Genomic DNA, 14,423 nt, shown 5'->3' with positions numbered 1-14,423 from the left:
CTCCTCACCCCACTCCCCTCCTACTAACCCACCTGCCTGGCCTGCGATCCCCCCCGAGGGCAGTTCCCATGGATGATGCCAAGTTGGGAATGCTCTGTAGGGTCTGGGGGAGAGGCAGGCAGGAATGATAAGAATAAAGCCGGCTGCAGATAGAGACATGTCCATTCTGCCTGGCAGTGAAGATGGCCATCATTCTTTCATTCACACATTTACAGGGGCACGTGGGTGGGTGGGTGCGCGCGCACACACACACACACACACACACACACACACACACACACACACACACACACACACACACACACACACACACACTTGTATTGACACTGTTGTTTTATTAGAGAATATAGCTTATGGACATGTTTAAACATACCAGCTACAGTAAGTCGATAGCAAAGGAAAATACAAATGGCATTCCACAGATAATGTCAACATTATTTTTTACTGGGGGCCATGAATGTGCATATGCAAAGTAGAAAAGCTACACTATTAAGGGAAAAACACGACATGGAGTCTATATTTAACATAAAGGAACAAAGTGATTTATATGAGCTCATGGTTCTCTATACAGTATACATATTTACATTAAAACTTTCCTTCTCTGACAAGATACCAAAGTAATGAAGGGCGTTAACAGGGGCTTTGAGAGGCCCAAATAACCAAATAATCATAACATCTGGAAATGAATGATCAATCACAGACTGCCATAAAAATAAGACACAATCAAAATAGTATGTACAAAAAAAACTAATACAACTGCTGGTCTCTTTAGCTCGAGACACCTCTCCCATCACATCCAAGGGGAAGGGAATAGAAGAGATCCCTGACTGTTTTTAATTCCAGGACAGTTCTGTACGATCCAGTCACAGCGTGACTCCCTCCTCTGGACAGTCATTTCCTTCACGCTCTGTCAGTTTCAAGATTACAACCTTTCTCTGGAGACACTTGGCCAACGAGCTTGGCTGACAATCCAGAAGCTTTGGGTAGTCCTCTGGTGCTGGCTGCAGTGTGTCATGGGGGATAGAGTCCTGTGGTACTTCCTCTGGTAGGGGTATGGAGTCCTGTGGTACTTCTTGTGATACCTCCACCCCCTGGGCTAGCAGCATGCTGGTGATATCTGTGTAGCCTCCTCTCACAGCCAGGTGAAGAGGGGTGAGGCCCTGCTCGTCTGACAGACTGGCACCCTCAGGGCAGTGGACCAGAAGCTCTTTGAAGACCTCACAGTGCCCCCCTTCTGCCGCCAGGTGGCAGGGGGTACGCAGGTTTTGGTTGGTGCAGTAGGGGTCTGCCCCTTCCTCGATCAGCATCTTCACTGTGGGCAGGTGGCCACGCTGAGCAGCGAGGTGAAGGGCGGTATGACCCTGGGTGGTCCGGGCCTGGATATCGGCATCATGCTTGACTAAGAGGCGAGAGGTGCTGGTGTGGCCCGTCTCAGCCGCCACATGCAGGGGGGTGTGGAGGCCCGTGGAGGTCACGTGGACGTCTGCCCCCAGCTCTATCAGGATCCTTGCCACCCTATACTGCCCCCTATGGGAGGCCATGTGCAGCGGGGTGCGGCCATCAGTGGTCTGCCCATCTACGTCCGCCCCGGCCTGCTTCACCAGCAATTTGACGATGCCCAGGTGGCCCTGCCAGGCAGCCAAGTGAAGCACCGTCCAGTCATCTCTGCCCTTCACGTGGACGTCTGCCCCGCGGCTTAGCAGCACCCTGACCACGTTCTCCTGGCCATGCTGGCAGGCGATGTGTGCAGGTGTACGTCCCTGGGCGTCCGTCTCATTGATGGAGGCGCCGCGGTCCAGCAGTAGGCGGGTGATGGCCTCGTCCCCGTTCTGAGCAGCACAGTGCAGGGCTGTGTATTGGTCCTCGTCCCGGGCGTTGGCGTTGGTGCTCCGGCGGCCCAGCAGCAGCTCGGCCAGGCCCTTCAGGTGCTTCTCGGTGGCCAGGTGAAGGGGGGTGGAGCCGTGGGCATTGGCCAGGTTGGTGTTGGCATGGTTGAGGAGCAGGAACTTGACTGCCTCCTCGTTGGCCTGCGTAACGGCGTGGTGGAGCAGGCTGTAGCCGCCCTCCAATAGGAGGTCCACGTCCTGAGGCTGCAGGATCTTCATCAGCTTGGACATGTCTTTGGTACGAATGGCGTCACACAGCTTCCTCCTCTGCACCTCCCCAGAGTCTAAACAACAAGGAGATAGAAGACACAGTATAGAGTCAGGGACAAAACCACAAAGAAATTATCCTAAAGTTAAAAGAGACACTTTGCATGCTCCAGAAGTCATTCAGAACTGTACTACTTATATGTAGGATATAACACCATGAGAAACAAGAATTAATGTCATCTGTTAAAGGAAACCATAGACAATGCCAAGGCACAACCATTCTTACCACAGGTATTCTCTTTCTCAAAGGAGAGGGTAATGGAGTCTTGAGAGGAGAAGGCAGAGTCTACAGAGGAGATTCCTGACAGTCTCTTGCTGGTGTTGTCTTTGCTGGGACAGCAGTCCTCCTTCACATGGTCAAAGCTCCGAGATATCCCAGAGTCTACCTGGCTCAGCAGCTCTGATAGGCTGTAGTCTTTCTCTGGCAACATGGCAGACTTGGGCCTGACTGGTTTCTGCTCTTTATTCTGTTGGAGACACAGCTATGTTAGAAATACAATAACAAACCCCTTGACTCCTTGGCTCTTTGACAACCTTTATGTTGACATGTTGTTAAAACATCAAGTTATGTAGCTATATACACTACCATCCAAAAGTTTGGGGTCACTTAGAAATGTCCTTGTTTTTTTGCCCATTAAAATAACATCAGATTGATCAGAAATACACTGTAGACATTGTTAAGCTGCCAGTTGAGTACTTGTGAGTCTGTTTCGCAAACTAGACACTAATGTACTTTTCTCTTGCTCAGTTGTGCACCGGGGCCTCCCACTCCTCTTTCTATTCTGTTTAGAGCCAGTTTGCGCTGTTCTGTGAAGGGAGTAGTACACAGCGTTGTATGAGATCTTCAGTTTCTTGGCAATTTCTCGCATGGAATAGCCTTCATTTCTCAGAACAAGAATTGACTGACTAGTTTCAGAAGAAAGGTCTTTGTTTCTGGCCATTTTGAGCCTGTAATCGAACCCACAAATGCAGATGCTCCAGATACTCAACTAGTCTAAAGAAGGCCAGTTGTATTGCTTCTTTAATCAGAACAACAGTTTTCAGCTGTGCTAACATAATTGCAAAAGGGTTTTCTAATGATCAATTAGCCTTTTAAAATGATAAACTTGGATTAGCTAACACAATGTGCCATTGGAACACAGGAGTGATGGTTGCTGATAATTGGCCTCTGTACGCCTATGTAGATATTCCATTAAAAATAAGCCATTTCGAGCTACAACAGTCATTTACAAGCAGGGCAATATAAGTTAATGGTATGTGTGGTTCTACCTGGTCAGTGGTTAGTCCATTGCAATGGTTATTCTCAGGCATAGGAGTTTGGTTCTTGGACTCCTCTTGGGGTTTAGAACACAGCTCCTCGGCTTCTGATGTGATTTCTGCAGACAGAAGACAACAAAGGTCAGGTTTGATGTACAGAATAGCATCCCATGGTTTACATTTCACCATTTCAGAAAAATATATGTACAGTACATCATGACTGTGTGTATGTATTACTACACTTGAATTGTGTTCTTCCTGCTTTCAAGCCTCAAGATAAACACAAACACCTATCCCTTACAGGCATAGGCCCCATTGGATGTCTACTCACCCTGGAAGCTGGGTCTGGCATCAGGTAAGGGGGCCCAGCAGCGCTGCATGAGGCTCAGGAACCCCGTGCAGGCTTGGGGTCGACTCCGGGGCACAACATTGAGATCGGGACGCACCCCTCTCACCACCTTCACCATGATCTGCAGGATGTTGTTCTCCCCTGGAGGAAATAGAGGACATAAAGATACAATCAACACAATATATAAGACACATTGATACACTTCATTCATTTCTCTACTGTTCATATGATAACTCAGTACAAAAGGTGTACCAGGCCCCATTATTCAAAAGACAAATTAGAGCCTGGATCATATCAATGAATTATGCCTTGATTGTGTGCTGGTGAAAGTATGGAAAAGCAACATAAACAAATGTCTGGGTAGGACCAATTCAAGTATGTACCCCTCATTATTATAATCTTTCTGTATGCTCAGATAAGGAAGGCATATAGATGTTTTGTTAGAGTGGTTGAGTTAAATGCCGGAAGACACATTTCAGTTGAAGGCATTCTGTTGTACAACTGACTAGGTATCCCCTTTCCTTTCTCTGGAAAAATGTCTCAGACTCTCTTGGTCATGGTATCTTTGTTATTAGGCATTGGGATCAGCCAGAAAGCCAGTCAATGATTCAAAGCAAACAGAAGCAGTGGAGTTAAGCTCAGATCACCCTGGCTTCTTTTGTAGCTTTAATACCATTCAATAGAAGGATGAGGAACATGGGAGGAGGAGAGTGCTTTTCTAGGGCTTCATTACTGACGGACACAGGTGCCGGTGCCAAGGATGTCAATGCCCTGAACAACAGCTTTCAATTCAAAGGATATGCCTGGGGAATACACCTGTCAGCCTGCCTCCCTGGAATTCACCAGGTAAACACTCAACGGCACGGTCAATATGTGCACTGTGACTAAATGTCTGTTACCTTCACTTAGTGAGACGCAGGACGAACTAACATTGGTGGTCATGTCACAAGGAGTCTATACGCTTAATCACGGTCCAGGAACCAGGCCTTTTGAGTTTAAGAAAGACTAGGAGTGAATCTTATAAGACAAACCCTAAACGACCACAACATGTCTCACACCAATCCTCAACCCATCCATACATTTCCTCAACATGTCTCACCTTGGTAAGGTTTCTTCTGTGTGAGAATTCCCCAGATGACTATCGAAAAGCTGTAACAGGAAGGGAACAACAAGTCAGTAGCAAGGAATACTGATAAAGGTGATCAATGATTGAACTCACTATGTGTTGTCCAAGCATAATTTATAACTGATTAATATACATCCATTTCATATTCATAGTGATTAAAACCAATGTTGTGAAAACAAACAATGGAAGGGAGAATTGAAAAAAACAAACATGACTAAGCATTAAACAGACAGCGTTGCACTCCTCTGACAGACAAGGACAGAGAGAAGTGAAGGTGAAGAGGCTCACCTGTAGACATCATGCTTAGTGTCTGATACCCTGTCCTTCTCGACGATGCTCTCCGGCGGCAGATAGGCGATAGTGCCACAGAACCCATCACGGCTGATTTCATCTACTCTGGATAGGCCGTTCCATCGGGCCAGACCAAAATCTGATATCTGAAGGGGAGATTGGAGATACAGAATATATCTTATTAAGACAAGAACCTACTTGACCTCTCCCTTTCCCATTTGTTGTCATGGCTATGGCTACCGATAACTAACTTTACCCTCAAGCTGATGGCTGAGCCCTTATTGTGTTCTATGCATGCAGAGCCCTGATGAGGGTAGAGGCAGCCACGTCCTGTCCCAGTCTGAGGGTGCTTCCCAGCCACGTCCTGTCCTAGCCTGTGGGTGCTCTACTTACCTCTCGTGTCAGGAGTTGAGGCCCTGTTTGACTGTGAGTTACATGTGTGGGCGAGCAGCTGAACACACACTCAGTCAGTGTTGGCAGAGTACTGTACTCAGCCTGTTAAGACAGGCCCAGGCTCCTTGTTTACATCAAGGTATTAAAACAGATAAGGTTCCCACCCATTTCTTCTCCACCTCCATTAGTCATCCAGTGGGAGGTAGGAGAGCAGGTGGGCTGGGAGGGAGACACCTTTCTGCCCGTAGCATGTGTGTGCAGCAGGGCGGCCGTTTAAAGCAAAATGAAAGTGAAAAAAAGATTTCCTCCCTCTATACATCTCAGCTGAAATTCACACCTGAGCAAATCCTATTAAAGGACATACCACATGAAAGCTCTTGAGTTTGGGCTGTTGTTTTAAAGACTCACTCTGTAGTAGAAATGACATAATTTGGGTGAAAGTTTGCTAAATGCACACTTTAAGGTAAAATCAGACTTTTCTATTGGACAGTGTATTGATTTGACATATTTATGTCTCAAATGTACAAGGACTGCCCACACAGTGTCCTGTACGAACTCCAACGAACACACCAAGTAACTGTTGTCTCACCTTGACGTGGTAGTGTGCGTCCAGTAGGATGTTGGCAGGTTTAAGGTCCAGGTGCAGGAGGGGTGGGCTCATGCAGTGCAGGAAGTTCATTCCCACCGCCGTCTCGTGGATGATCCTGAACCGCAGCTCCCAGGGCAGAGGCTCAGCAGCCAGCAGGGTCTCCAGGGAGCCTGTCTCCATGTACTCCATCACCAGGCCCTGGGCATCGCCACAGATCCCATACACTGGCAGGATGTAGCGGAACTTAGCCGCCTCCATCTTCTTAGCCTCCTCCAGCAGCTCTGCTCGCTCCCTACAGAGGACATGCTTGTCTGTTAACTTAGACTTCATCACACCAAGTGGACATAAAGCCCTCGTATAGCTGTCTGTTTAGACTGAACTACATAACTCATTCACATAACAGTGATTTTAAATGTAGCTGTCTTCATAAATCTGCCCATCCATCCACGTCCCTCGATCCACAACAAATTCGTAAAATGCTGCTATTTTATCTTACTTACAAAGGTATTCAAAGGCTTGTTAAAATAGCAGCACTTGAAAAACCTTTTACCATCAACCCAAATTACACGAGGGAATACAAGGAGACAGCAAACTGAGACGCATGAGCTTTCCTATGCATTAACCTGTCTCTCTGACAGGTTAAATCAGTGAACCCCTGCAGACATGACGCATTTATGGGACAGAGATTCTCCAAGTATGACAGCCAGGCAGATCTGTCCCAGCGACATTCCTCAGAATCCATCTCGGTTCGGAGTTATGAACACAACAGACCTCTTGTTCTCTGTGCTCGTTGCTCAACCTTTGAACAATTATCTATTTATTACCTTTATCAGTGTTAGCCCGACTAGGCTAGCAGACTCAAACAGAGCCGTGCAGCCCATCACCACTGACCTCAGTATAGAGATCTAAAGAGAGGTGGCTTTGAAAAAAAACTTGGATAAACTGCTTAATCTCGTGAATAATGTGTGTGTATACGGTAGTGTCTTCACTACAAAGGCAATGAGCAACAACTTGGGATTTCAAAGGATTCATTCAATATTAAATCAGCATGCTGATAAGATCTCAAAAAGTAAAAAGCTAAATAAACAATGTAGTGTAGTCTCTCTGTCACTAAGGCGACCATTTTTTATGTTTCGAAGGGGAGAATTCCATGGGAATGAATTACGCCGAGACTCAATATACCAAACAAAAAACATTGATTTCAAAGTTTAAAAAAAACATACAACTCTATGCACAACCACTACTTTTAACAATTTCCACTGAAAAGTTTACAAAAACACATTTACAAGAAGAACTGTGCAGATACAAGTTTTGTAACAGAAAACTGAGGGAGATTTACCGTAAATCTGTTACCAAACTTTTGCGTATGTAAAGTTTTTCCAGTAAATGTTTCAAAAAAATAATAATTTACTGTGTACATTGTTCAAAGTGTCATGGTTTGTTAAACTTTGAAATCAATGTTTTTTGTTTGACATACATTTTGAAGTGAAAAATTGGAGTCACAGAGTAATTCCGATATCGTGGAATTGCCAAAAGGTATATTACCAAATCATTCAAGTTCAATAAAAGTGTAAGCCATTTCATTAAATAAATCTGACAAGCATGACAAATCTGTGCAAATGTGTGGAGTTAGGAGAGTGTTTTACACAAGAGACTTTTCTGTTTCCATCTACACGGCACCAGTGTCTAACTCACACCAACTCCTCACCCCGACCCCCCACAAAAAATATATAAAAATACACTAATACTACCACTCGCAATTTACTTTCCCCCCTTACTAGCTCTGACCTTGCTTATAGCTTTGAGGAAAAATTTACTTACAATGACTGTGATATGTGGTTGTCCCACCTAGCTATTTTAAGAGGAATGCACTAATTGTTAATTGCTCTGGATTAGATTGCCTGCTAAATTACTGAAATCTAAAAATCTAAAATGTAAATTTCAGGTGGTCATTTCAATCAGCTCTTACACTAAAATGGCATTATCATGATTTTCACAGTATTATTCCAACATCATAGTGTGGAAATATATATAAAACAAGTTTTTGAGACAGGTGGTTCCACCCCAAAGTGCTGCATGTCATGATGACACTCACATGTCTCCATCAATGAGAGAAGTTTTGAAAGACAAGATGGCGGCATACACATTGTTGGATTACTTCATGGAGCTGGACACTGACATTTTAGAAGGTACATGTTTGGCCGAATCCAGAACAAAGGTAGTATCCCCAAGCTAAGGGTTTTATATATATTTCAACACTGAGGTTGGAATAATACTGTGAAATTGTGAAAATTATGATAGTAGCATTTTAAGAGCTGTTTAAAAAGACTGCCTGAAATTTCAACCTGTTTTGGTGGGATAGAGTTTTGGCCTGCATGGTGATATCACCAGGCTGTAAATGAGTTAGACTAATAAGAAAGAGAGTTCCAAACCTCTTTGCCAATAACAGCTAGTTTTCAGTTTTCCCTTCCCCACAGTCCTAGAAAAATTATTGCTTGAGAAATTGCTCTTTGCTATGAAGCTTTGTGTATTTTTGTTATTTTTGACCATTTTAATTTTAAAAAACACAGTATTGTACTTAATTGTTACCCCCCCCAAATAATTGGATATTCAGAAAAACAGTTGCATTGCACCTTTAAAGTTGGTTGAAAATTCTCTGTGCTATGCCAAACAGTACCTATCCTGTAACGGCTAATGGAGCATCACATTAGACCGTTACAATTCACTAGCTAGCTTTGAATCAGAGGAGTGTGTGGAGGCAGGGAGCAGGCAGGCAAATTACAGTTTATGTACTTTGCAGATGTTGAGAGAAGATAACATCTTTAGCTCGGGTTCAGTGGGTGCCATGAGTCTAGCTACTATTGATTGGAGAAGGATGTCAATGCTTGTCATTGGCAAAGCTAAAGAACTTCCTCCTTGTGCTTTGTATACGACATATTTTTCTTTGTGAATGCTTTGCAAAAGCAATAGGGTAGAGAAGTGAGATAAATGGTCATAGGAAGTAACACAATCAAACACAAATAAAGGAGTCAATACACTCTGTTGTGCTTGTCTGCTAAAGGACGATTCCATGTATAAGTCAACCTGAGAATGCACAAATAAAGTTAGTTATTTCCAAATGAAACCACTTTCATAATTATCCTTAAGGTCTATATGTTGGAGTTCAGGCTTAGTAGGTGATTGCATGAATTTTGACCATTACAGAGTAGGTGGCCAAGTCTCAAAAAAGGCTTTGCAGTCAATGATATTTCACGACTTAGTTAACGAAGAATTATATCCCAAATTGAAGTGTCTTGAGTTTTGTTTTGCGTGTTCTACAGTCTTGTAAAGATAGAAGGTGACTGGGACAGGCAATGTAATATCCATAACCTTTTTAAGGAAAAGTTTTAAAAACAAACATGCACTACATCAGTTCATCTTGAAACTTTCTCTTTAAAGCCAACTTTCATTATGGTTTTATATGGTCTATAATTGGGATCTCTTTTCATTATCGTATCTTTTTTTCAGCGTTATGATATCTGCACCTTCCATAACGGCTGTGGATGTGATGGATATGGATGTATCATATCTTATCTTCAGAAGCTTGTGCATTCAACACATTTTGTCTGCTTGTTTCGGGATGTATTCTTCAGACTTGTACTGAAGCACTTATTGATATCTTGAAAATTGTGTGTTTCAGCTAAAATTCTCTTGGAAAATATATGCTGAAATGCATTTCTCATACATGGCAGTACTTTTTTAGATAGAAAGATGAGAAGAGTGTTTATCAACAACCTGTGAATAGTGCTGGACCCAGTTTCCCAAAAGCATCTTAAGGTTAAGTTCATTGTTAGAACCATAGGATTTAATTGTTTTATTTTATATAACCTTTATTTAACTACGCAAGTCAGTTAGGAACACATTTTTATTTACAATGACGGCCTACACTGGCCAAACCCAGACGACGCTGAGCCAATTGTGCGCCGCCCTATGGGACTCCCAATCACAGCCGGATGTGATGCAGCCTGGATTTGAACCAGGGACTGCTGAACTTAGCCTTAAGATGCCTTTGGGAAAATGAGCCTGCGTCTTTCAAGTGAAAGCCCCCAAAATAGACTGACTTCATCCAGTGTCCAGAAAAAGGCATTTGCACTATAGGGACATGTACATTGTTTTATTATCATATTTTGTTACAATAGTTCTGAAAAAAATGTTTTATACAAAATTGTAATTAAACTGTTAATTTTGATATGGTCTTGTATGATATTCAGACTACCTGTTATTGTCACGCCCTGACCTTAGCTATCTTTGTTTTCTTTAATATTTTGGTCTGGTCAGGGTGTGACTAGGTTGGGTATGTTTGTTTTTGCATTGTCTAGGGGTTTATGTAGGTCTATGGTGGCCTGAATTGGTTCCCAATCAGAGGCAGCTGTTTATCGTTGTCTCTGATTGAGGACCATATTTAGGTAGCCATATTCCTTGGGTATTTTGTGGGTTCTTGGTCTATGTTTAGTTGCCTGTCTGCACTACGCATATTAGCTTCACGGTTTGTTGGTTTGATAGTTTGTTCAGTGTTCTTTTTTTTAATTAAAGAAGAATGTCCGCTTACCACGCTGGGCGTTGGTCTCCTCACTATGATGAACGTGACAGTTATAATGCAATCTTAAGGTACTAAGCCTCCTGTTGACATTTTACAAACATTCCGAATGACAACAAGTTATAGATTTTGATCAAGAAATCTGTAAGAAATGAATATCTATTTCAGACTCTGACATCCATAATGGAGAGTTTAACATCTATAGCGGTTGTTTTTCCTTTCCGAAGTAATAATTTAAATTAATATTTTTTTAAGTTAGCGTTTTTGTGTTCAGCTAAGCCTTTCCTTCGAAAATGCAATCCATATTTTGACCTAAGACTTACAAATTCACAGACATATGCTAATATGTTCCGTCTTCCCAAAAAGCTTGTCCATTTAATGTAACATCCATTCTTACTTGCTTCATTTCTCCAACATATCAATATTTACAAGTCTGCTTTTTTGGGGATACACTCCCCCCAATGGGCACTATAGACACACACATCAAAAGTTTCATTTATATTATTTTGTCCATTCTGTGAGACATTTAAGTTGGGATGTTGCATGCTAATTTAATATCCATAACGCTGCCCTAAATAACTCAAATGTAATATACACTGAGTATACAAAACATTAAGAATACCTTCCTAATATTGAGTTACACCCCCCCTTTTGCTCTCAGAACAGCATCAATTCATCAGGACATGGACTCTGCAAGGTGTCAAAAGCATTCCACAGGGATGCTGGCCCATGTTAACTCCAATGCTTCCCATAGTTGTGTCAAGTTGGCTGGATGTCCTTTGGGTGGTGGACCATTCTTGATACACACAGGAAACTGTTGAGTGTGAAAAACCCAGCCGCATTGCAGTTCTTGACACAAACCGGTGCGCCTGGCACCAACTACCATTCCCAGGCACTTAAATCTCTGAATGGCACACATGCACAATTGGTGTCTCACTTGTCTCAAGGCTTAAAAATCCTTCTTTATCCTGTCTTCTTCCCTTCATCTAGTATGTCAAAGAAAGAACAGGTGTTCTTAATGTTTTGTACACTCAGTGTAAGTGTCTGTGACTAAATCTCTCAACAAATTGTCAACAGCAAAAAGTTCAGCCTGTGGTCTGTGGGTATATTGCCTCAAGTGAAATAAAGTTTAGGAGCAACCTGATCCAATCATTGTATTCAAAGCTGTAAAAGCTCTCAAAACGACAGAGGCCTCTTGAATACAATGTTCCCAACCTCATTCTCTGACACCTTCAGAAACATTAACTTGATATGCCACCAAAAAAATGTCAAATGCACTAATATTTCTCACTGCTGGTGAACGTAAATAACACTTGTTGTGCCAAAGGAATGAAAGGATATTGTGTTGTAAATCATTTACACATCCACTCCGCTACATTTTGAAATCAAGTAGGAAAGTAATATTGAAAGTAAATTAAGACTTTGTAGTCCTCTTTGAGGCTCCCGGAGGGAGTTGGGTCAGGGTGGTGACATGGCATTCTACGGAGTGTTGTAAGAGAGGAAGGAGAGTACTAGCATAATGTTGAACTTTTCCCCCCAGCACACCATGATACACGCACACACACTTGGGACAACACCTGGCAAAAAGGTCATACTACTTCTCATAATCATGAGTCAAAACAAACATCACCAAACTGAAGAAGAGGTTTACATTCCAGAGACATAGTGTAATGTCTGGCAGGGTCTCCTGGACAAAGGGCCAGGCATTAGAGTAAAGAAGACTGATCTGTTCATCGGAGCCAGCCGCCTTTGTGGCTGGCTCCGATAATTGTGGTGGTAATACCACCAGGGGTGAAAGAGTCCCCTTTCCCACACTACAGCAGAGCACGAGTGTATCACGTAAACAAATCTAGTCAAAAATTCACAGGTGTACTGCTCAAGGGCCTTCCATTGTAACCACTGCTAAGTGCTCACCTCAAAAACATCAACATTTACATAATAGAAATGTACCCCCATTTTTTTATTACCTTTATTTAACCAGGCAAGTCAATTAAGAACAAATTCTTATTTTCAATGATGGCCTAGGAACAGTGGGTTAACTGCCTGTTCAGGGGCAGAACGACAGATTTGTACCTTGTCAGCTCAGGGGTTTGAACTTGCAACCTTCCGATTACTAGTCCAACGCGTTAACCACTAGGCTACCCTGCCGCCCCATACATGTCCACCCTCCAGTACCCACAAAATAATGAGTCTGTGACATAAGGCTGACTAAGTTTCCAGCATACGTCACACCCTCAGATAGATGAACAAACTCATAGAGAACTCCTGCTTTTTAGTCTGACGCCCACATAGGTTATCAAACATATAACATGTAATCTAGGCTTAAATACTTTAAACAACATTCTTCACACCCCCACACACCATCAATCTCAGAATAAAAACAGCTGTCCAACATACTTGTCATCTACATGAAGGCAGGGCGGGCACTTGATAGCCAGCCATGTTTTCCACTGTACATGCCGGACTTTGTATACTTGTCCAAAGCCGCCCGAGCCTATCTTCTCCCAGCTCCCAAACTCAGAGGAATCAAAGGTTCTCAACAGCCCCATATTCCCATGGGAAGGGTCCGGAACGTCCATATCCGTCTTTAAAAAGGCCCGAGTGGTGTTAAAATCCCCAAATCCTTATTTTTTCCCTCTCCAACACACATTCAGAAGAAGTAAACATACACACCTGCCCTCCTACTGAGAGCTCCCTTCCTTGTTTTTCACCTCTTGCCTAACTCAATCTGGCCCCTCCTCCTCTTCAGGTGAAAGAAGGGGAAGAGCCTATAGTTGTGACATCATTTCCTGGGTCTGGCCAGACAGACAGATAAGTCTTTCCAGGTAGCACACCAAGAACAGTGGAATGTTGTGATATCACCCAATACCTTTGTCCACCTGAGAACCCTAACACTACCAAAGACCCTGTAAATAACCCGAGGCGACATTGGGAATATTCTTCAACAATGGTTGGTTACGTGATATTGCCCAGATGGCTCTGGTTTGGAATGTGTGTTTATCTGGGAAGTATACTAGCCTATTCATACGAGTTATACTACCAGGATAAATGTATCCAAAACCACAAGCCTTGTCATATACCTGCCCGATTCCTTTCCCGTTCACACTGAGTGTGAGAGATGCCAGTGACTCAGCAGGTGTCATACATATCAGCAAACATGAACAATGACTAAGTAGAGAAGACTTGTTTCTCAAAAGTACGAGTCGTGTAAAAAGTACCTAATTGCCATATTTTCTTATTAAAGCTAACGTAATAGAAAATGACTCAAGTGGAAGTCAACCAATGAAATTCTACTTGAGAAAGTCTAAAAGTATTTGGTTTTAAATATACTTAAGAATCAAAAGTAAATGTAATTGCTTAAATGAACTTAGTGCATTTAAAAAGTTTAAAAAAGTAAAAGTACAAATAATTTCAAATTCCTTATATTTAATCAAACTAGAAGGCGACATTTTCTTTTATTTACAGATAGCCAGGAGCACACACAAACACTCGCACATAATATTGATAAGCACGTGAATTGGAACATTTTACTGTCCTGCGAAGCATTCAAAATGTAACAAATACTTTTGGGTGTCAGGGAAAATATTTAGAGTAAAAAGTACATTATTTTCTTCAGGAATGTAGTGAAGTAAAAGTTGTCAAAAATATGAATAGTAAAGTACAGTTAGCCCAAAAAAACCAAGTAGTAC

The 14,423-nt window shown here is 42.6% G+C and overlaps 1 protein-coding gene across 2 annotated transcripts; it reads right to left on the bottom strand.

The window, feature by feature from the left end:
* Positions 1-318: 318 nt before the first annotated feature.
* LOC139423094 (receptor-interacting serine/threonine-protein kinase 4-like) lies at positions 319-13,452 on the bottom strand. Of its 2 annotated transcripts, none has more exons than XM_071174738.1 (8): positions 13,132-13,452; positions 6,159-6,450; positions 5,174-5,322; positions 4,859-4,908; positions 3,742-3,900; positions 3,423-3,529; positions 2,380-2,620; positions 319-2,170 (listed from the first exon to the last, which is right to left on the bottom strand). In XM_071174738.1, the coding sequence occupies exons 1-8, from the start codon at positions 13,311-13,313 to the stop codon at positions 864-866; spliced, it is 2,487 nt and encodes an 828-aa protein (XP_071030839.1). In that variant the 5' UTR covers positions 13,314-13,452; the 3' UTR covers positions 319-863. The 2 variants fall into 2 exon arrangements, with proteins under 2 accessions (XP_071030839.1, XP_071030840.1); XM_071174739.1 differs by having other exon boundaries at positions 13,408-13,437.
* Between the last annotated feature and the right edge of the window lie 971 nt (positions 13,453-14,423).

Source organism: Oncorhynchus clarkii, chromosome 12, assembly GCF_045791955.1.
Source record: "Oncorhynchus clarkii lewisi isolate Uvic-CL-2024 chromosome 12, UVic_Ocla_1.0, whole genome shotgun sequence".
Classification (NCBI taxonomy): Eukaryota; Metazoa; Chordata; class Actinopteri; order Salmoniformes; family Salmonidae; genus Oncorhynchus; species Oncorhynchus clarkii.
The sequence above is the reverse complement of the archived record's forward strand: the minus strand, read 5'-3'. Positions and strand labels throughout refer to the sequence as shown.